Here is a 24,813-nt window from a genome sequence, read left to right as displayed (position 1 = left end):
AAGCTCTAAGCCCGAAGCTGTTAAATGAGAGTCCAGAAGTAGGAGGAAAGAAGACAGGGAGGAAAGGGATGAGCATAGATGTTAGTGAACTCTTCGATCAGGTACATATAAAAGGTGAACTAGCCATGAAAGAGCTTCAACCTCTTCGAACTCAATGCTTTGGTTCTTATCACCATCCAAGCCCTTCTCATCACCAGGGGACAGCCTCGTAGGTGTTTTAGTGCTTTATACTTACAAAGGGTTTCTCAGATACCATCCCATGCCCTGGTATTACTGTGAGAATAAACCAACAGGAACACTATTCTACTGGAGAAAAAGAACAAACTTTTGCATGTGTCTATTTACCTGCAAACTGAACGTTCTGACAGATTTTGTATAGGCACCCGTTGCTTTTTATGGTATCAGGCATCTGGTGAGCTGTGAGTTATGAGTTGGTGACAATGATAAAAAATAATCTATTAAATAGCATATGAGTTTGGGAAATGGGATTATCATTCAATTATACTCTCATGAAAACTCACAAAGCTGAGTTTCAGAATGGTAGAAAAGGTAATTTCAAAATTATGCTGGAAAAAGAGCTACTATGACATAGCTCCAGGCATTAAGTTCTAATTAAATTAAATATGAACAGTTATTGAAGATTGCCAAGACCCCATTGTTAGACAAAGAGGGAACACACATTAAAAATTTGGTGTGACATGTATAAATTTTAAATAAGCCTCAACCAAGCTTCCATTTCCACGAGACCAGCTTCTTGTACAAAACAAATCACATTCTCAGTGGGATCTGAATGGCAAGTAGACAAATAAAACTAGGGGAATGTCATCCATAGAGAAACTAATGAAGACGTATAATCTTCCACCTGTGGAAGTTACTGGTAATTTCACCATTTAAGCAGAGAAACAAATGTAACAATTTTTTTCCAGAAAATAGAGTGTATATGAGATTTATTAAACTCAGAATGTGTTCACGCAGACACGGGGAACTCAGTTCAAGGGAGAATACCCTGATGTTCTTGTTTAAAATTCACTTAAACTTTGGATGCTGAAATTTTTTTGTTGTAAAATTAAAAAAAATACTATGAAGTCCAAGATGTTCATGGTACTTCAAGTTATATGCTCAAATCCCTTTCCTGAGTCATAATTTTATTAGAAGCTTCCATACCGCTTGGGGGGGAGGGTTCAAATTTGTGTCCTCTCAATGTACCTAGTTGGTATTTGGACCTTTTTGAACTACTTGTAAGGAAGATTCAAGAATGCTTATATCTGAATTTTTTTAAATAAAGAATTAGTCATCAGAGTGGAATAGAGAAAACAGTAACAACAGCTGGCAGTATTCCCAAGAAAAATAAGTCAAATAGAGTGAGACAGAAATCTTGCAGATTCTTGAGTATAAAGACACAAACTCCAGATTTATGTTGGCTATGAAAAGCCAGAAGAGAGAGAATAGCTGGAGAGTACATTACTGTGAGTAGGGAAAGGGGATATTCATTTGGAAAGAGATATTTTTAAGAGAATAGATGTCATAAAGTACAAGAAGTATTTTCTTGCATGAAGGATTTCAGAGAAAAAAAAACATAAAGACTAAAGATCAAAAGAACAGAAGTAAGAATAACACTTTAGTAATGGAAATGAAAAATTTATGTCTTTTAAAGGAAAGATAAAGGTGACAATTACAGACCTGGATGGAATAGGAATGGAGTATGGGCTCTCTAGAATCACCTCAGTAACAGCAACATAACAGAAACAAATCCTAATGGGGTAGTGGGGTGTGGATATAGCACTTGTGCATATTTGTGCAAAACCAGGCAGAAATAAAGCTGAAAGGAAAAACCGAGTCAGCAGCACACAGATGAGAGGGAAAGCCATGGAGAGAGGAGCAAGCCTGGGGAGCAGCAGAGAGAGAAGCGGTCACCAAATGAAGTGATTCAGCAGAGGCTGAACATTTAAAAATGACTGTAAACCCAAATAATCTTTAAAATCCTGCTCAGATTCCATGTCTTTCTTCTACACATCCCTGAACACTCCTGCTCACAGTCATCTTATTTTCCTCTTGTGTGATGGGGGTTTCCGCACACCATTATAAAATGTTCATTATTTTGGAGACCTCAGGAAATTCTACACTGCTCCTTGAGATGGGTTCAGGTGTTGCATTTTTCAAGGTTCACAGCTCAGTTCTAAAGCAGAGTGGCTAGTCAATAAACACTTGTCATATGGATGAGTGGATGGACTTGCCTTGTTTGCAGTTAGATGAGCTACATCACGTGGAGTCAAACTTCTAATATGTAAAAATTGAGTACTGGAATCAGAGGGAAAGGCCACTTTTCTGCAGCTTTGAAGCACCAATGGAGTGCGTAGAACAGCCTCAAAGGAATGATTTGGGTCAATCAAATGTGTGAAGGCAAAGTGAAACAATATAAATTAAAGTTGAACGATAATGTGGGAAAGGACAGATAAGACCTTTTTTTTTTTTAATGAGAGCAAATACAGGAAACCAATATAAAATGTCAAGATTTAGTTTTATGGGTCAAAAACTGACAATAATATATTATCCATGATTTATCACTTACTAATAAGAAGCAAGAACAAATATAATCAATAAAATGTCACATTGATTTTGTACTGCTGATTTGAAGTGATGCATTGGAAATAGTGGTTTTAAACCTATTTGGGTTCCTTACATAGTTCTGGTATCAAAACACCAAATAATGTTGGCCCCTTTATGTCTGAAGGCAAATTTTTAAGGTCAAGTTGTTCTTGCAAAGAGCACATACAATCTTGAGCTCTTGGAAATATAATCCCTTGGGACATGGGTTTTTAATAGTAACATGGATATATCCTTAAGTATAGCTGTGTGAGTGTCCTCACTGGATATATAGCATATGAGAAACTTTGAGATGTTTAGTCATTATGCCACAGTCACATATAAGATTATACCGTAAGTGCTCATTTTCATCCTAATTAGTAAAAAAAAAATCCTTTAAAAAATAGTCATCAGCTTTGGAAAATGCTGTTTTGGGGTGCACAGTACTTAGGAAACCTTAAAATTACATGTACCAAGAGAGAAATCAGATCACTTCATCTCAGCAATTGAAATTAAGCCTCTTTTTTTGTTTTTTTTCAACTACAAGCTATAGTTAATGTTCATTACTTGGCTTTGAATTGATGATGCGTTTACCACACTTTTGAAAGAACTTCTCTGTAATATTCAGATCAGTGCTTCACCTTTGTTTTGCCTTTGGCCCTGGTGAACAGATATAACCACTGAGAGACACATCATGTTGTGCTTTACACTATGATTGAAAGATACCCACATTTAGCTTTTAGAAATGGTTTCAACATTAGTGAACTCTGGTGAACATTTTTAGAAATTGTGAAAGGATAAAAAAACAACAGAAGCCTGGTCATTTTTTAAAACTGAAAAACAAAGAATAAAATTAATACTTCTTTTAAATTACCTTTCAGAGAGCTAAATCTGTTCTTAATTTAAGAATATAATCATATGACATTGAAATTCTTTGATCATAAAATCATTTTGATTGGTCCATTTACAGATATCATGGCCTGGGGAAAATATTGAGACTATATGAAAAAAGTTCTTTTTTATTTAAATACAAAAACTTAGAGTAAAAATATTTCAAACCAGTATATTTTAACATTTTTTAAGGCTTAATATCTCCAGCTAAATTATCTTGTGGTGTTGTATGACATAACATTGATAGTCATCTTAAACTCAGGTGGTCTGGATTCTAGCCTCATTTTCTGCTTAGAATTATTAGATGAGGCCCTTAAAATCTTTGGAATGCAGCAACATTAATTGAAAAAAATGAGAGATAAAAATTGTTAACTATCTCACAGAGTGTTGGCAAATGCAAAACAGAGAGTGTATGGGAAAATACTCAGGCTTTAGAGTGTTATCATTTAGTATCAGAAGTAATATTTAGACATTTGGTCCCAGGCAAGATGGTATAGACTTACTTTTCCCTGTCTTTCCCCTAAATACCCTGGAAATAACTCAACAATCATAAGAAGACTGGAAAGGTAGAAAGAAGAAGGTAGATCAGTTAGAGACCTCAGGATTTAGCTAGACCAAATAAGAAAAAAAAATAGATGAATTAGAATTGAAAGAGGAGATATTACAGAAATACAAGAGCTCACAAGAAACTACTATGAATAATTACATGCCAAGAAATGAGACAACCTAGAAGAATGGATAAATTCCTAGAAAAATACAACCTACCAAGACTGAATTATCAAGAAATATTTGCAAACCATATGCCTGAAAGGGGCTTAATATCCAAAATATAAAAGTAACTTGTAAAACTCAATAGCAAAATCAAAAACAAAAAACAAAGAACCCCAAACCCAACTAATCCAAAAAAAAATGTGGGCAAAGGGCCTGATAACACATTTTTCCAAAGGAGAACATACAAATGGCTAACAGATACATGGAAATGCTCAACATCATTAATCATCAGAGAAATATAAATCAGAAACACAAGGAGCTATCCCTCACACCTGTTATAGAATGATTATTACCAAAAAGACAAGAGATATCAGGTGTTGGCAAGGATGAAGAAAAAAGAGAACCCTTGTATAGTGTTGATGGGATTGTATATTGGTGCAGACACTCTGAAAGTTCCTCAAAAAATAAAAATAGAGCTACAATAAAACCCAGCAATTCTATTTCTGGGTATATAGCTGAAGTAAACCAAATAACTACTGGAAGAGCTGTCTGTACCCCCGTGTTCACTGCAGCTTTATTCACAATAGCAATAGCTAAGACATGGAGACAACCTAAATGTCTGTAAATGGAAGAATGAGTAAAGACAATGAAACATGTGTGTATGTATATGTATATACATATATTTATATATATAATGATGGCATATTATTCAGCCATAAAAAAGGATATCCTGCCATTTGCAACAACATAGATGAACCTAAAGGGCATTATATATAAGTCAGACAGACAAAGACAAACACTGAATGATCTCACTTTCACACAGACTCTAAAAGAAACTAAAGTCATAGAAACAGAGAGTAAAATGGCAGTTGTCAGGGGCTGGGGGGAGGGGAAAATGAGAAGATATTGGTAAAAAAGGTATAAACTTCTAGTTATAAAATGAATTAGTTCTGGGGGTCTAGGGTACAGCATGACAACTATAACTAATAGTATTGTATTATATACTTGAAAGTTGCTCAGAGAGTAAATCTTAAATGTTTTCACCCCCAATCCCACACAAAAAGGTAATTATGTGAGCTGACAGATGTGTTAACTGAGCTTATTGTGTTAATCATTTCACAATATATATGTGTATCAAATGATCATATTGTATACCCTAAACTTACACAATTTTGTATGTCAAGCATTTCAGTAATGAAAAAAAACACATGCAAAAATCCATTTTAAAATTTCTGAACATGAAGATATTTTAGTTATCTTTTTACTGATATATAATTAAGTTTTCTGTACTAAAGAAATGTCTTCTTTGAGACGTGATGAAACTTGCTCTATGGACTACTTAAGTGCTCAATGCTTGCCAAGTATTCTGTGTTTGAGAAGTATATTCTCCAGGTAGATTTGGTAAGTACAGTATCTATATGTGACTTTTAGATCATGATTACTATTTCTGTTATTCAAATCCTTCTTGATTTTTGTCTGTTTAATATACTCAGTAATAAGAGAGATAATTAAATCATACACTCTGGTAGTAAACTTTTCAAATTCTCTTTTTAGATTTTCCAGACTTTATATATAAGTTGACACTATGTAATCAGGTGCATACAAGTTTAGAATTGTTATATCTTCCTGATTAATTAAAGCTTGTATCAACATATATATATATTTAACAAAATAAAGTAGGAATATTAATTTGTTCAGTATTAAGGCTTATCATATAGCTATAATAATTAAGACAGTGTGGTGTTGGTACAGAGATAGACACATGGATCAATGTAACATACCTGGTTTATGGCAAAGATGTGTGATTTATACACACAATTAAATGGAGGAAGGATAGCCTTTATAACCAATGGTACAGGAATAATAGACTGTAAGCTAAAAAAAATCTTGACTGTGGTCATAGTTAGTGTAACTACATATGTGGTATAATAGCATGGAAATACACACACGGGTCCTTATATAACTGTTGAAATCCAAATAAGTTCTGTTGATTGTACTAATGTTCACTTCATGATTTTGATGTGGTAGTATATTTTATAAATGATGTTAACATTCTGGGGGGCTTTCTGAAAGGTGTTTGGGATTTCCTTGTACGTTCTTTTGTAATTTCTCAGGAATTTATAATTACTTCAAAGTAAAAACGTTTTGAAAAGTCATATTTGAAAAACTTTGAAATGATTTTGCTTTATGCAGAATAGATTTGATGATGTCAATATGATTTCTAAACTTGTATGTGTTAAGGAGTACAGAAAAGATGTAACTCATCCTTAAACATAAAAATAACTTGAGCAAGAAGGACTAAAGGGGGACAGAATTTTATGATCCTTACATAGATACTACTTTGTAGCCATAGTAAATATTACAGGTGAAAGGGGGAAATATATGAATAATTAGTGCAGGAAAGATATTCAAATTATTTAGGAACTTCTATGGTCTAGACACCAACCAATCAGGATAGAATGGGACCAAATACAACAGATGCCACCCATACACAAGCCAGAATTTGGTACTGGTGCCCAACAGTGGAATATTCATCCTACATGATTTATTTGGAAAAAATTTTATTTTTTCCTCCACCAAAGATTTATACTCCTGAAATGTTGGTATTTTTTAGTAATCCTTAGCTGAAAACATTAGAAAGGGTGTTACATTATTGAATGATGCGTACCTCAAAGTGCTCCTCTGGAAAATCATGACTAATACAAATAACTACCAGTCAGCAAAATAAAGAACTAACCGTTTCTATTACAATACATTAAATTTTCTCCTTTTTCTACACAACACCCACAATATCAGTACAAAAGTGAAATAACATTAAAATTTGCAATTTTTAAAGATAGTTCAGTATCTGCATATAAGGGACTTTTCAATTTTAAAGTTTCAGTACTTGAAATAGTTAATATTTTCAGAGTCTGTTTTTATGAATTCTTTCTAGTAGAAACATTTCAAGGTGCTTTATAAACATAAACTTAGCAGGTTTATCAGATTAGAAAAAAATATTTAAAGATGAGATTAATTTGGTCATATTTATTGAGAAATTAGGATTGCTAATTGTCAATACAAATTTAATGAGAAAACTGGCCAACACCCCTATTTAGGGGGAAATAAACTATGCACCCTAGAGACAGAATCTGAACTATGAAAATAAAATTACACATTTCCGAATCTATGTCAGTTCTATAAAACTCGCTCAAGAAATGGCCTGAAACTGATTAGTCTTCTCTATTATTTCAGAAAGGCAACCTTCATTGGGAAAAAAAATAGTAATTAAATAAGTATTTCAAAACACCACTTAGGCTGTCTTTACTCATGAGCATTTTGGACACCATTTTTAAAAAAGCTAGATTAAGTAACAGTTCAAAGCTTTAGTTAATGATAGTTGAAATGCAGCTTTTATGTAGGTAAACAAGTTACGATTATATGATTTTTTTTCCCCAGTCGTAACATGAGAAAACTCACAGTTCACACACAAAGAAAACAGAAATGAAGCCACACATTCATACAGCTGTAATTATAACTTTGTGAGAATTTAGACCCAGTTTAATAGAACAGAGGGGGAAAATCTCTAATCTATTGGTATCAGGATAGATAATTTTAGCCTCCTTAGGGTCTGTTCATTTCCATCTCTCCAGGACACCCTGAGTAATTCAAGGCTCTTAAGGTAGACCAACTACTCCAAGTGTCTCTCCCCTTATCTTCTATGAGGTTGATTTGTTGGCTCTGAGCTACCTGAAGGAAAGGAAAGCAGCAGTTACTGAGCGCCTGTGGTGCAATAAACACCGTCCTTGCTTGTGAACTGAATCTGTGTGAAATACATGTCATTTCCATTTTACAGATAAAAAAATGTAGGCTCTCAGAATTGAAGTACTTTGCCCAAGAGTCCACAGATTTGTGTTTGGACTCTTCCAAATCCCACACAATTTCTGCTCCTGAATGATAGTACAGTCATTACATTTCAACTTTAAGAAAAGAATGGTCTTATCAGTCCTGGGTCACTTTTGATGTTAATCCTAGCACAGGGATTCTTGGGAGATGTGTCACCTCCCCTCCCCCCGCCGGGGTGTCTGTGACTGGCATGTCTCAGGAGAAACCTCAGGGTACTGATTCTCAGGGCTGGGGACAAGTAAAATGGGGTTTTACACAAAGTTCAACCAATCTTTCATCCAAATTATTTTATAGCTGACTGCTATTTCTGTGGCATTTTGTAAAAGACTGTATTGGCTTGCTAAATACTAAACTAATATTAGAATCCAGAAGTAGTTAGAGATTATTTTTCTGCTATGCACACTGGTACTAAAACCTCCAAATGCACAGGGCTATCACAAATACAAAGAACATAATGACTACAGTATTTTCAACCCTATTGTGACAGAAGGACGCATGTTTTTACGTTTAGTAGCAGCATTATTCTTCAAAGAAAAAAGCAAAATAATTGCTTTGTGCCAATGGAATAAGTGGTCATTTAATATATATTTTTACAGAGCTGTCTATGTTCCTTTTCCCCTTGAACACCAATAAGAAAACATTTGCTAGTTTTTTTTTCTCTAGCTCAAGAAAAATTTAAATTACTTGATAAGTCCTTCCATCTCTCTTTTACTTGACTGCTTATTATAGTTGACTAAGGAATTAATTTTATGCACCTATACAAGCATCTCTGAAGATACATACATTTACAGACCTGTACACATGCAAACATATGTACATTCATGGTAGTATGCACACACATACATCATAGAATTCAAACTAGAGATAGTAAAATATAAATTATGGTAATAATAAAGAATTTATGGAATGTAACCCAGTAAGGTCTAAAATGTACAATTTAAAAATTACTGCACTGAAATGTCTCCTTCTATGAAGTATGGACTGAGCAGCTCATGGCCCTTGGGGACCCATAGAAAATCTAGATGAAATGTAAAATAAACAGGTGAAAAGGGTCAGAGAATAGCTGAGACAACAGGTTTAGACTGTTTAAGATTCTGAAGAGGAGAGAACCCTGAGGAGGTGAGGGAAGAATGTACAGCTGATTCTGTTGTTTCTGGGCTGTGGGAAGAACCCAGACTTGGCCTGAACAGAAGGCCACTGCTGGAGGTTAGAGAAACCAGCAGAGCTGAGGAGACTTGAGGGACTGGAATGACAAAATACAGACTTGAGAGATCTCCAACACCTGGCCAATTATCCCGTGATGACAAATTCTGAAGCTACGAAGTCTAGAGACAAAAGGCTAAACTAAAAGTCTTGAAAAGCACCACAAACTTTTGGCAGTCTTGAAATGCTAAGAAGAATATTTTAAAAATATAGCCACTCAAGCCAAGCCAAGGGGAAGGCCCCACATGAACTCATGAGGCCTGGGTTGGTTCTGTGGACCAAATCCAGTCCGCCTCTATTTTTGGTACAGTCCATGAGCTAAGAACTTTTAAATGGCTTAGAAAAAAATTCAAAGAAGAACAATATTTTATTATGTGAAAATATATGAAACTCAACTAAGAACAGGAACAAACTAGAGATAAGATTGGGTCTTAACCAAAACTCATGTTGACTTAACTCCAAACTGGATTAAGGTAATTAGCTTCAACTCTATTTTCCTGATGGAAGAAGGATAAAGATTTTCTGGAGAAAGATATTATCTTCAGCCTCTACAATTTTTTATGCACATTTTACACACATCCCAGCATTCAGAAAATTACTGACCTCGTTTGATCTGAGCTGAACTGTGATACATGTGATGAAGCCTGACTTAACTAGCAAGGTCAACAGAAATATGTTAACATCCAACATTTCAAACAAGCAATTTAAAAACCTATGTTATTTAAAGAGAAATAAAACAAAAATAACAGAAAATAAATTTAAAAAGTAAAGCAGAAGTAACCTAAAAAGTGCTTTGCTTGGCAAGAAAACTTAATGTATGTGTCCGAAATAATAGTACTGTAACCAGATATTAGTTAGTTTCCAATGTAAAACATTCCAATAATACATGGAATAAAAAAATCTATGCATTTTTTTTGTAGAAAATGGAAACAAATAGTAATGGATCAGTTATAAGTCACTCTGTGCTCTAAGACTATGTTCCAGGACTCATTTTTCAATGACATGTGCTTTATAGATATTGGCGTCTTATTTTACGTATCAACCATCCTGAGAAGACAAAGTACAGATGTGATAAAAACTGATAACACTGAAATATTATAACTATGCAATATGATAATGTCTACTTCTCTCCCAGGATTTTGAATTTTTTACTGTAATAGCTTTTCATAATGAAAAGAGCAACTCAAAGGAACAAGACAGCTGATAAGTTCAATACGTCATAGAACTACAGAATCATTAAATTCATTTTAATTAGGATATACTAAGATTTTTACATCTATGGCAAAAGTAAATTATAACTCCCATATATAATAGATCAGGTCATTTTCATTTATAAACCTATCACAATTTGCAACACATGTCTCACTGGTATCAGTGAAATATAACCTAAATGCGCTCAAAAGATCAGGTCACATAGTATTTTTATGGGATTCAACCACATGCAGTTTTATTATTATACAGAAGGCATATAGATAGAGTTATGAATATAAAATTCCATATAGATAGTGATTTGAAAACGGATACTTGTGCATTCAACTATATCCATATATACTATATACTCCAACTTTTAATTTATCTCACTAGCTTGTGAACAGTTTGTAGTATAGGAATCAACAATATTACCTAGGTATGAGCTGAGAAATCCAGAATTATTGTTAAAATGAAAGGACTTTCAGAATTAGAGACTTTAAAACAACTTTTTAAAAAGTTTAAATACTCTTTCTCACTTCCTTTAACTTTAAGAGCTCCTCAAGGATAGATGCCTCTGAATAGGTGCTAATAATTTGTTCAGATAAAGGCTTGATTGTGGTCAAATAAGAAATCACCAGGAGAGTATGCTATTTATCATTTTAGTTAAATTATAAGTGCTCTTTTAACATTAAATTCAGTATCATAAAAAATTATAAGTATCATCCACAACAGATGTCATCTATATCTTTTGCTAATTTAAAAACAAGTTTTCATTCATCTAATTCTCAAAGTTGTTTTAAAAAAATTCTTCATATCCCTGAAAACAGTCAATTTCTAAGCAATTTTATTATTATTACATTGGAAAGAGGCAAATACTAAAGAGAACCCTGGATATTCATGCAATTAAATAAAATTAAAGAAATTTTTTTTAAATGTACAGATATTTATGTCACTGTTTCTTCCTTAATAACGAGCAAAATGCTATGCCTCTAAACACAAAATTCAAACACTATTTACAGTTTCACAATACTGCTTCCCTATACATCATGTGTGATGCCAGTGAAAAAGAGCAGAGTCCACAGAGGGACATATCGCAAACAAAAATTCACAGTGGGTGGTGGAAAGTGAGGCCAGGAGTCAGACAGACCTAACAGAGATGACACAGACATGGCACCGGGCACAGTCTCCTCAGAGAGGAAAAGGAAACCCACATGCCCCTCTGAAACGCCGAGTTCATTCTCTCTCATCTCTGAGCACTAAATATCACATCTTTAAAACGGTTTCAATTAGATTATTCCCCTCCTTTAAGTAACACAACCATTCTCAAAGTGCAACGCTGAAACGCCATAAAAACTTAATCACCTACCATTTTCTTTGCACTCTTCTGGAGGTTTAGCCTTTTTCGCAAGTCGTGGATCCAGCCATGATGTTGTCTTTGTGTTATGGCTGAAAAGAAAAGAGATCACTCTGAACAGACACATACTGAAAGGAATCAAGTTTATTCCTTAAAAAAAAAAAAAAAGGGGAGGGGGTTAGTCCAACAAAATTGCAATCGATACACTTAATTTGCTTACTGGTTCTAAGTAGCCCTGAAGGAGGTGTAAGAGTAATTGTGCAAGGCAGCTGTAAATTTGGCAACCTCAGCTCCCTGTCCTCAAAGCAGCTATTTTTATTAAAATCAACTAGAATGTTGCCAAGTTAACCTCATTGAAAATGCAGAACTCATCCAGAGCAAAAGGAATTTATTACAAATACAGGATTCTCCAGTTGGAAGAGCACAGTTCACAGGCGCTGATGCTGTTTCCTCAATTTTGCAAACGAATTATTTTCATCTTAAACCTGCCCTTTTCATAAATAGTTGTTTTGTTACTCTTTAAACATAGAGCTGGCAGAGGCAGTCCAAAAGTGATGAAAATTACAGCATGTTCTTGGGATTCCTACATTTTCTCAAAAAGTGATTAAAGCAATTTCACTAAGTCACGTCTTCCATCTTTCACTGTCCCAATACTTTCAATCCAGTTAGACAGGGAGAGGATAAAACTGTCTGTATTCCCATGTTTCTAGACTGGAATTTCTGGGAATAAATGATAACTCTACTGGCATATTTTTTTGAAAGTTGTGTTCTGGGAAGTCTTTTATTGGAAATTTAAAAAGGAGAGATGCTCTTAGAGCCAGTGTTTCTTAGAGAAGTTCTGGTGTCACCTGCACTACAATCACCTATGCACCTTTATTCACAGTGCATCCTCGGGTTCTTTGTAGAACTTCCAAGTCACAGTCTTTGAGGTGGAGCCACACAATCTCCATCATTGGCAAGCACTCCAGGTAATCCTTATGTACATTATAATTCAAGAACCACTCAGAGTCTCAAAACTGCTCATTGGTGCTAAACTCTTTACTGTTGCATAGCTGTCTCAAGTGATTTCATTTACCAATGGACATTTTATCAAAGATGTGACATTTGCAAGGGCTTTAGAAAAACAATGAGCAAAATGTGTGAATAAGTGGGAGGTTTGTACAGGGGAGAGACAAAAGGCCAATGAATGGACCATGGAAGGAAAGAGTGGAAAATAAGTTAGAAATATAAATTAAAGCCAGGTAATAGGGTTACGTGAAAACAGTCATAGGAAAGTCAAAATGACGATATCAATGCCACATAGATTTTCTTTTTCTTAAGTGAAATTTAACTATGTTTTATTTTATCAGAGTCACAAGTGTTAGACAATCTGATGAACTCATCTGCACTTAAAGCAAAGGTCAGAAAATTCACTGAGGCAGCATATTTAATAGCAAACTTCTCAAGGCTGCCTACCTAATGCGGGAATTTCAAGGCATGACAGAAGAAAGATGAAGACAAGATGGGCAGCAGGAAAGCGGTTCCAAGTTGTTAAAGTACTCTTCAAACAGTGCCTTCTGGATGACCATCCTGTCTGCCTATTTGTAGAGCCATTTCTGATTTTAGAACAGAGACATTAAGACCCTTGGGTCATGACATCTCAGCTCCTGAAGAAGATTCTCTTTTATTTCTTACTTGCATGTGGGGTAAAGAAAAAATACTCTCCATCACTTTCCCCACATTTAGGAGCCCCTTAGTGATGTTTCTGAGCAGCACTCTAATACTTTGACCAGATACAGGCTGTGAATTTGATCAAATGATAAATCAAGAGTATGCTAGCTTCTGTTTTCTCCCACTTTGACCTTTGTAAGGTCCAATGGTGCTTCATTATCAAGTTCCAGGAGGAGGCCAAGTATGCGGACACTGTCATCTCGTTTTGTCCTCATCTGTAGTCATGCCAATATCATCTAGTGTTTTCCTCTGAACTGAAGACTTGATGCTCATGGATGGAGGTCATGACTGTCCCACATATGAGGACAGTGGCTGGCACTGGGTTCAGTGTTTGCTGTCTCTTTTTTGGAAAAATGCCACTTTAAAATGCTTTTTATAGACATGCCTCAGTTTAAAGTGTGTGTGTGTGTGTGTGTGTGTGTGTGTGTGTGTGTGTGTGTGTGGTGTCTATGTTTTTATGTACTACAGAGAAATGTTGGGAGGAGGGCAACGAAAATAAATTTCCCTTCTTTTTAAGCACATCTGCTTCTTCAAAAGTCTTCCTCCATTTTGGATAAAAGTCATTTCTAGGTCTCTAAGACATATTCATAAATGCAAACACATATATGGGTAAGTATTAAGGGGCCATTACCAAGCCAGTACAGGCAAATTATCATTTCTATATCACACCACCCTGCGTCTCAAATACTAGCTAGTTTTGCAGAAAACTGCATTTCCTAGCTTTCCTGAATTTATATAAAGCATTTTTATTTCAGGATGATTTTATTTTTTTTTAGATTGAGCTAGCATTAGTGGTGTATCACTTTAATACATTTTGACAGATTGAGTCTCTTATAGTTAACAGCATTTTTAGCTGATCCCCTGAAATGATTCTGAAAGAAATGTGAGTAGTAGTCACCTCCAGTAATTGTCTTAAACATCACATGAAGATATAGCACAGTATTTTTCAATAGTACCTCTTACCAGCCTTGTAATTTGCATGCTTCTTCAAGATGCCCTACAAAGGAGGTATTTTCAATGCATTTGGGAGACAACAGACCAAGTGACTTTTCCACTTTCCTTAAATTGTGTATTTTTAACTTCAATAATAACATTTGAAAATAGGATTAAACATATGGCAGGAAAACTGTGTTCAAAATGGGACTACTGAGGGATATTTTGCAATCCAAATACTACCTTTCCTCACATTTGAGAAAAGTGATTTACCTTCACTTTCATTGTTAAAGTAGATTTGGATCAGGACATCAGTTGTCCGTATCTAACCCAGTTGTATGGTGCACAAATAGCAGGAAGGTAAGATCTAATGCTACATAATCTTGTATTTCAATACTAGTTTCTATAATAGACACACATACAAGCGTATATGCTACATTTGCAGGGAAACATTTTTTCCTACCTGGAGAATGAAGTGAATATACTTTTAGGAATCTTGAATTATAATCATGTACTATATGTATTTCTCTGGGTAAAGTTAATGTGATGATCATGAAAAGTGAGCAATTAATCGGAGTAGCGTCACTAGCTATTCAAGTTTCAATGTCATATTAAAAAACCCAGATGAACACCTTATCCTAATGACTTATCCAAAACTCTTCTCTGATGTTAAATATATACTTAGTCTATATGGAGGATTGGAAAAAACCAGAAGTGAAATTTCATTCAACTCTAATTCTATTTTAAATTCTCATCAGAATGACCTTGAAGATCTGTGATGGGCTGATTTATAATGAATCCGAAATTCTTGGGTATTTGGTTAGGTGTAATCTTTGCCAAACCTGACAAAACCGTAGGTTAAATAATAACATCTTATCTTTAGAGGAAACACTCTTCTCAGAAAGAAAATGCTTCACTTTAATAAGAAAAGCTGATGACACCACGGCCCATCACTGTAAAGTCATTCTCACTGTCCTGTAACATTTCCTGGTTGCCTGCATCCCTGGACGGCACTGCGACCTTCACACCATCGCCACGTTGGATGACAGCGACTCACTGCATCTCCACATTTTTAACTTCATTTTATGGATAGAGAAGGTTGAGAGAAGCTGGGTAACCTGCCCAAGGTTACACAGCCAGTGTGTGAAAGGGAAAGAACCAGCATTAAACCCAGATCTATCTGATCCTGAGCCCAAGGGATTTTCACGACCCCAAACCAGAGGCAAATGAAACCTAACACTGTGCTTCTGATACTGAGGTGCTTTATTTCCCTCCCTTGGAGGGTAACCAAAGGTCTTTTTCCCAGCTCCTTTGCCAATGGTTTAGAAACTAAGGCCTTTATCTCCTGCTTAAGGACAGTAGTCACTCACTTAAATGCCTTTGTGCTGAAAGCCTTGTACTTCATAGGTACTATTTTCAAATGCACGTGCATAGAGATGCATGACAGAACACTGTGATCGACGACGTGCACGGAAGGTCATGTGAGGTATTTTCTCCTTACAAACTTGAACTCTGTTCAGATACTTTCAAATCAAATTTTCTTCATTCAAATCTGAATGTTTTTCCAGAATAATGTCTTAAACTTCCTGATGTATATAGTCTACATATGAATACTAGGTCTCAGAAGCTATACTAAAGAATTAGGTTAATAAAAATGCTAACAAATGGACAGAGTATTTATTAGGAGATAAAGTTTCACATAGATCGTGCTACATCCTATGTTTTATTCAATATTTTTCATTTACTTCACATTTTTCCAGTCAAGGTGCAAGCCCCTTATTTGTTTCCTAGGTGTATATAAGTGGATGCTCAAGGGTGACCCAATTCAAACCTAATTTTAAGTTGTGTCCTCCTTTCTTTCCTCTTTTCTGTTTTCCTTTCTCTCTCTTCTTTCTTAGCTTTATGTTGCCACCCAGGCCAAAATAATATTTTCCCTACTGCACACATATTGGATGATATATCAACTGAAATTTTATTAGTGGAATAAGAAATTTTTATTATCAAACACATTCCTTTCCTTTGCTCCATTTCCTCTAGAACAGTAACAGTCTTCAACGATAAAGAAATTGAATTTTAAAAGTTGCCCTAAAAAGCCAATTCAGAATCTCAATCTTTAACTGATAGTTAAACTATAGTTTCATCTGGGAAATACTAAGAAGAATACTGAGAGATTGATATCAGTGATATTTGACTGCACGAAGCATAATCTTTTGAACATATAAACAAGGTCTGGCTAAATATTTTAGAATCTATTGAGCAATTCAAGATGTGTGTGGATGTGAAAGTTCCAATAGCAGTAGTCAGTTTAAGGGACAATGGTAAGAGTTTACTGACTGTATTTTATGTACTTTAAAAAATAAACATTAGTTTTTAAATGTTATATACATTGATTACATTTTACTTTAGAGTAAAAAAAATCCTTAGAATAGTTTTATCATTCTTCAGAAGACTATTCCCTCTATATCATCATTCCACAGAGATTAAAGGCAATGATTGGATATATCAAACTGATGATGAACAGTGGAAGCTTTTTCATTCAAGACTCCATTCTTTCATAGTTTTACCTTTTTTTTTTTTTTTTACATATTGGTAATCCACATAAAAGGTTATTGTCAGTGACTTCTATAGTGGTTATTTGTTTCCTAAATAATACTCCCCCAATTTTTATTAACAATATGAATATGTGTTTGCCATATTATCTTTCATATGTTCAGAAGACATTTTTAAGAGGTCTTATTATAAATATCAATTTGGGTTATGAATGTGTGTTGTATACTGTTTTGTCTAAAACACTTATTTTCTGTCTGGGGATTGTATCAGACCTTGTGCAAGCACAAGAAAAAATATGAAAACAATTTTCTTTATGCTACTGTTTTTGTAATTACAAAATTATGAATTACCGAGAGTAAGCATTAGACCACATTGTGTGACTAGCAGGAATGTGCGAAGCATGGAGTGAGAAGCGTTATGCCAATGTTCCTTCATACCAAAAAAAATATTTTAGTTTTCTCACCAATGAGTTCCCCCAATACTTTGTCTTCTATTTGATAAGTGGAAGTTTTTAATTTCTTTGAAATAGTAATTGGTGAGTTACTTATAACTTAAGGAGATACAGAAATAGCAACAGAAGAAGAAACAGATTAATTATGTTTTGTTTAGAACTGAAAAGCAAACTCAACCCTCATGGAGATTTAGGGAAACATGTGCAGCCATAACATTTTTCACAGATGTGATTTTCAGTTTCAAAAGACAGCTTTTAAAAATCTATTATTTAAGATGACATAGTGTTCACCGCCATTCAGAAAAATGGCAGTAAACAAATAGGCTCTTGTTGTCATTTTGTTTCCTGCTGAAGCAATAGCACTCTCTTTTCTGTCACTAACTAAACTGACTACCAAACAAAGAAGTAATTTAATGGGATTCCCAAAGCATGTCAATCCAGATTAACCCTGTGGCAGCTCTGCTTTATGGAACGTTTAGCCCCTGGAATAGTGAATTTCTGGCCAAGAAACTTATAAACAAATACTACTTGTAATATAAAAGTTTACTTTTATTTTAGCCCATGTTTGTTTATATACTGGAGGGTGTATGGGCTAATGGCAATGACTATGCGTGGTGAAAGGACTGTGAGACCTTGGGAATGTTAATTTGTTCTCAGTCTCTGAAACTCATCTATAAAATGGGAAACAACCAACATTTATAGGGTGGTGAGGATATAATATATGTAAAGTAGGCACCATAGCAAAATGGTCAAGAGCAAGGACCCTGGAAACAGACTACATCCCATGAAAGTACAAATCCTGTTGGTTTCATTGACTATCCCCAGGGGTTAAAATGGTTCTCTACACATAGCATGTGCTCAATAAATACACATCCAGCAAATAGAATCAGAGTATCCTGGCTTTGTCAATTCTTGATCATCTGACCACGGGCAAGTTACTTACACCTACAAGCCTCAGTTTCCTCAAGTGAGAATTAAATGAACACAGCATAACTGCTTAATATGTTAGCTATTACTGTTAAGGTAAGCTGAACACAGCCTGAAAAAGTAGGCACTTGATATGTGGTAACTATTATTAATGATTTGAATTTGTAATTAACATACTGTCTATCTTAAAATATAATATTTATGAGGATGATGTTAAGAGTTAAGGAAACCACTGGTTTTAAACAATATTATGCATTTGAAAGTCTTTTGAAAGAGGCTAATTGTAAGACATTTACTATTGCAATTAAGTACGTTAGGAATAATGTATTTACTCACAATCTAAAATACTGTTGTTTAAAATACTTTCTCAGATATTTGCCTTTTCCCATTAAATACCACTGAAAATGATGAAAGGAATCTGCTTTTTTCATTCATCAAAGGAAGCAGTTCTGTAGATTGTGGGAAATACAGTGGGCTCCTGTGTTCAGTATTAAGAACAATGAAAATAACCATCTTCTAAATGCAGAACTTGTAAAGTACTGGGACATATAAACTATGTTGTAATACTCAATAAATCAGTAATTGTTTTAAAACATTGCATAGAAGACAACATAATGACATTACTTTTTACCCTAATTCAAAACCCATGTTTTCATATATGCATTTAAAAAATATGTATTTAAACAAACATTTCAGCATAGGTAGGCTTGACCTATTCAAAACTAAATATGGACATATACATATTTAAAATTTTTATGCAGAGAACCACAGGGTCGTTCTCTGTTTCACTTATTTTCTGTTTCATCACAATCTTCATTTCACAGGAGACAGAATTCAGGACAGCATAACGAGGGGTCTTACCTACTTACCAGCGGAGGTATTTCCATTACTCTTAGTGACTCTCTGAATGTGTGTATGGGAGGGAAGTTTTCACCGATGTCAGCTCTCACCTCACAGATAAAATTTTCCTTTTCTTCTACCTTTCCTCCCACTTTTTTACCTTCCTCTGAACTTACTCTACCCTTCCTTTTCATCTTCTTTCTTTACCTGACTTTACTTCAGGACTGCTAACTTTTTTTTTTTTTGAGAGGGCATCTCTCATATTTATTGATCAAATGGTTGTTAACAACAATAAAATTCTGTATAGGGGACTCAATGCACAATCATTAATCAACCCCAAGCCTAATTCTCAACAGTCTCCAATCTTCTGAAGCATAATGAACAAATTCTTACATGGTGAACAAGTCCTTACATAGTGAATAAGTTCTTACATGGTGAACAGTGCAAGGGCAGTCATATCACAGAAACTTTCAGTTTTGATCACGCATCATGAACTATAAACAATCAAGTCAGATATGATTATTTGCTTGATTTTTATACTTCATTTATATGTGAATCCCACATTTCTCCCTTATTATTATTATTTTTTTTAATAAAATGCTGAAGTAGTAGGTAGATGCAAGACAAAGGTAGAAAACATAATTTAGTGCTGTCAGGACTGCTAACTTTAATATTACAAATAGAATTTGCTTTATAAGTTTCTGGGCCAGAAATTCTGGGACATGTCATGGCTTAGGCCCCAAGGAAGTCGTATTGTCCCACCATGCTCCTTCTCCTGTCACAGCGTCCTGCTCTACCAGACTGTTTCCAAGGGGCTTCTATACCTCACAGACTTCATTCACACAAGTCAGTGCACTGTCAACAGCAAAGGTGCTCACAGATCAATGGCAGTCGGTTGAAATGCTGGTTTTGTCAAATGTAGTCGGGAAGGGAAGGGGCATTCCAGAGCAAAGCCTGAAAGTAGCCAGGAGAAAATCAGAGAAAACTGAGGGAAAAGTAAAGCAGAGTGAAAGCAGGCAGAGAGAAAGGAAACTGCAGCACATGTGCTGATGGAGTGAAAATGCGCGACCGGATGAAAAAGACAGACTCCCCCTGCTTTGTGGCACCTGAGCTCATCGCAGAGATTCAAAAGTAACCTTTTTGAAGGAAGGAAAGTTAGACCTCAAACCAGTCCCGGAAGAAGGGAGGACAAGGGATGCTACACCGGGTAGCAGCCTCCTTGCAGACCATCACTGTACCCGCTCAGCTAACCGCCTTGCCCTTCCTCTCCCGCTGCAGCCTTCACTCCAGGCGTCTTTCTCCTGAACCTCCGGATGAGTCTCCCTCGGCATTGGCTTCTTGCCACGAATGAAACTATCTCCTCCTTTTTAATCTTAATTTTCCACCTCCACCTATCTCTGCTCCTAGGAAATCCACCCATCCTTCCCTGTGATAATAAGAAGGCAAACGAACAAACCCTCTGCTTTTCTCTCAGAAGCACTAATGATCCAGCAAATGAAAACTAAGCAATCATTTCACAGGATTCATCAACTCATACCCTTTTCCCATAGAGACAGGGGAGTCTTCTCGCTGTTCCCAATGCACCAGGGACTGGGTCTTTGTAATGGGATTTCCTACCCCTGGAATGCTCTATCTACGTATCACCAACTTTTCAAATCAACATTATCTTACCTTTCTATGATGCCTCCTTTCATTTCTTCAGTCTATGCTAAACATGGCTTCTTTGAATAGTATTACAAAACTCATAAATGAATAGTTTATAATTATTTGTCTCTCTTCCCCAACATGACAATAAATTTGAGAGCAGGGACAAAATCTTATGAATCCTTGATTTCTGACACTGGATGACTGAGTGGAGTATTAACAGAATCATTTGGGTAGATTGCCCCGAGTTCTGTCTGACAGAGCCTCATCATTTACTATATACCATTAGCACAGCTTGTATTCCAAAATCGCTTTTCTCCAATCCTTAAACCTGACTCTGTTAAATGAGGAAAGTTTCTTTTGTAATCACAAAAAAAAGGGTTTTTATAATTGCTTTACTGAAAATATTTTAAAGGGAAGAGTTCTTTAATCAACTTTTGATGCTTGTTTCCTTTTATTATTTCCACATAGCCTTATCCCCCCTATATCACAAAAATGTGTATATTAACTGTATTCTTGTTCTGAACATCAAGTGTTCTGAATATTAATGTGTGACCTCCCACCCACCCAGGATTTATATATTGACTTCTGGTCTGCAATGGTATCATGCTGTAGTTATCAATAACAAAATTATTTTTTAGATATCAATGCTTTTGAGCATTTAAAAAATTCTATATGACTTTTTCTTTTCAAATGAATTGATAAAAGATATCTTTGGGTCATTGATGATAAAATAAGAAATGATGTAAGATATTTTTATTCATTTTTTAAACTTGTAAGGTTTGTCAAAAAGTGAATAGTAGTGATTCATTTTCTGCAAAACATTCATTTCTCATCCATGTTGGAGTCAAGCAGGGCACCAAGTAATTACCTCATTATATATTCCCTTGGCCACATGCATCAAAGCTCCCACCTTCACATGTGAATTAAATATTGGCATGTGGTAACATTTCAATTTCACAACTAAATTCTGCCTATGGAGATCTAAGTCACAAATCACCCCAGGTTGGGAAAAGGAATCCAGTTTTAATATTTTTCTTGAATAATCAGAGTTTACCTATTTTTATCATCTGTCATAACTGAAAGATTCAGATTCTATTATTTTTTCTCTTTGAGTCTTATAAAACTTTGAGGGAATAAGGGTTGTTGTTCATTAACAATACTTTTTACTTTCTGATGAACACTTTAATTGTCCTATGCACATCAACAATTATAATTTTGTGCTAAGATTTTCAACATAAGATTTTGTTTAAAAAAGTTCTTCTCTTAAAGGATAATGAAAAGGAAAGCTATTCAATATTATTAATAAAATATATAAAAAAAATTCATCTTGGAAAAAAAAATTCCAAAAGAAAGAAAAGATTAGGTTGAGTTAAGTATGACCAGGGAATTCAGGATTAGCATTTCAGTTTCTGCAGCAAGTCATAAAAACAGTAAGCAGCAAATAGAGAGGAATTTAATTAAAATTGGTATGAAGAACTATACAAAAACAAATGATTTTATTGACATCTGACCTCAGGGGTATATGTTTAATACATTTCCTTTTGTGACTGGCAAGCAAGTATTTTGCTCTAAATAGCTGCATCACTGAACATGATGGTAAACATTTCTGGCAATCTGACTAAAAATACAGGGGTACCTCATTTGGACTACATGGACGACTTGGAAGCAAGGAGCAAACATTTACCCATGCCTTGTAGACTATTTCTAATTCAACAATAATATCAAATGGAGATTTGCCTTTTTAGTCATGATAGCTACACATTTTCCAGGGGAATTGTTTAATTTATTCTTTGATTTATAGCTGTAATCTAGGATCCTTAATTGCATTAAGGCACCATCCCATTCTTCTCCCACAAAGAAGGAAGCTATTACCAGAAACAAAAAAAAAATATTTTACTTTCACCACATGCTCATTTGCTGCATCATTTATATACTGCCATGAACTTTATGGCAATGTTGGAGGAAATGTATGGAACTCACTCAATGAAGTAGACTTCGCCCTTCTCTGTATAGGCCATTTCCCAGTTATCAGGCAATGGGTCCGAGTCCTCATTCTCTTCAGGTTTCGTTGGTTTTGCATCATCCATCTGCTCCTTCAGCTCCTCAGGCTGACTGTACACTGGTGCAGGATAAGGCTGGGAGGGTGTCTCCCCTGAGGCACCTTCACTTTTGTCTTCCTGTTCACTGGATTCTACAAGAGAACAAGGGCTTGTGGTTAGTTGCTTCTGAATGAGTGTGGGGAGGGGGTCTGTGAGCTACTTTAGTTTAGTACTTGGAGTCACAGAGTGACTCCAAATCTCCATGGAAGGGTCAGGCAGAGAAATGGAATGGAAGCATTTGACCAGTACTACTCCCAAGACACCCCTGTGGCATGGACATAATCCAGAAGTCCAAGGATTATTGAGTGGGAGATGTGGAAAGTAGCTAAGGGTAGAGAGCAATAGGTCTGCAGTGAGTCAGTCGTCAGTCACCATGGCTTCCTCACAGCAGAAGATGTGGTAGGGACAGCTTAACCCAGGACCTGGAGGAAGTGGACTACTGACAGAATGTCACCATGAGGATAAGACAGCTGTTTTGGAAAAATGAAATTCTTCAATCATTTGGGAACATACTCAATGGCTATTAACATTAAAAATTATACATACAAGAGAACCAAGATGGCGGCGTGTGTAGGGCAGCAGAAATCTCCTCCCAAACCACATACATTTTTGAAAATACAACAAATACAACTCTCCCTAAAAGAGAGGCCAGAAGACACAGGACAACAGCCAGACCACATCCACACCTGCGAGAACCCAGCACCTTGCAAAGGGGGTAAGATAGAAGCTCTGGCCTGGCGGGACCCGAGCACCAGCTCCTGGCGGGAAGAGAGGGGTCAGAGCAGGAGGGAGAGGGAGCCCAGGACTGCTAAACACCCAGTCCCAGCCATCTGCACTAGAGCGCAGACACACAGTGCGTGCGGGGTGCTGGAAACTAAGGAAACAGGACAGTAAGACCTGTGAGTGGGTCCCCACAGCCGACACACCTGGGACAAAGAAAAGCGAGTGCTTTTTGAAAGTCTTAAAGGGACAGGGACCCCACAGTTGGACGGAAATGCCCTGGGACACTTAGTCTAGCAACTGGGAATCACGGGGAACGCAGTGCAGCTCGGAGGCACCTCACCCCGATAAACAGCCTCCCACCTGTTCCCCCTCTGATGCGGTTCCGCCATATTGGAGCAGCAGACTGAGGCAGACCACGCCCACAGCAACTGCAGAGCTAAATAAACTCCATAGCAGCTGGGCAAGATCAGAAGCCCCGTCTGCATGCAGCTGCCTAGCACAAGCTGCTAGAGGCCGTTGTTCTCCCAGGAGAGGAAGGCCACAAACTGGCAAGAAGGGACTTTCTCTTACCCAACACACATGCCAGCTCCCCACAAATATATCTATCACCATGAAAAGGCAGAAGAAATTGATACAGACCAAGATCACAGAGGCAAACCCTGAGAAGGAGATAGACCTAACCAGTCTTCCTGAAAAAAGAATTAAAAATAAAGCACATAACCATGCTGATGGAGCTGCAGAAAAATATGCAAGAGCTAAGGGATGACGTCCAGAGGGAGATTACAGACATCTGGAGGGAGATTACATAAATGAAACAATCTCTGGAAGGATTTATAAACAGATGGATAAGATGCAAGAGGCCATTGATGGAATAGAAACCAGAGATCAGGAATGCATAGAAGCTGATGCAGAAAGAGATAAAAGGATCTCCAGGAATGAAACAATATTAAGAGAACTGTGTGACCAATCCAAAAGGAACAATATCTGCATTATAGGGGTACGAGAAGAAGAAGAGAGAGAAAAAGGAATAGAAAGAGTATTTGAAGAAATAATTGCTGAAAACTTCCCCAAACTGGAGGAGGAAATAATCGATCAGACCATGGAAGTGTACAGAA

At 36.0% G+C, this 24,813-nt stretch overlaps 1 protein-coding gene across 8 annotated transcripts in view; it reads right to left on the bottom strand.

The window, feature by feature from the left end:
- The window catches only part of MAGI2 (membrane associated guanylate kinase, WW and PDZ domain containing 2), a 1,446,279-nt gene that overhangs the window by 427,181 nt on the left and 994,285 nt on the right, over positions 1-24,813 (bottom strand). For all 8 annotated transcript variants that reach the window (XM_073238936.1, XM_073238938.1, XM_073238937.1 and 5 more), the window contains 2 exons: positions 22,857-23,067; positions 11,831-11,910 (listed from right to left, as the gene is read on the bottom strand). In XM_073238936.1, the coding sequence (XP_073095037.1) occupies positions 11,831-11,910; positions 22,857-23,067 (291 nt within the window). The remainder of the gene's footprint in view (positions 1-11,830; positions 11,911-22,856; positions 23,068-24,813) is intronic.

Source organism: Manis javanica, chromosome 6 (genome assembly GCF_040802235.1).
Source record: "Manis javanica isolate MJ-LG chromosome 6, MJ_LKY, whole genome shotgun sequence".
NCBI lineage: Eukaryota > Metazoa > Chordata > Mammalia > Pholidota > Manidae > Manis > Manis javanica.
Note: the sequence above shows the minus strand (reverse complement) of the source record. Positions and strands in the feature narration are given on the sequence as shown.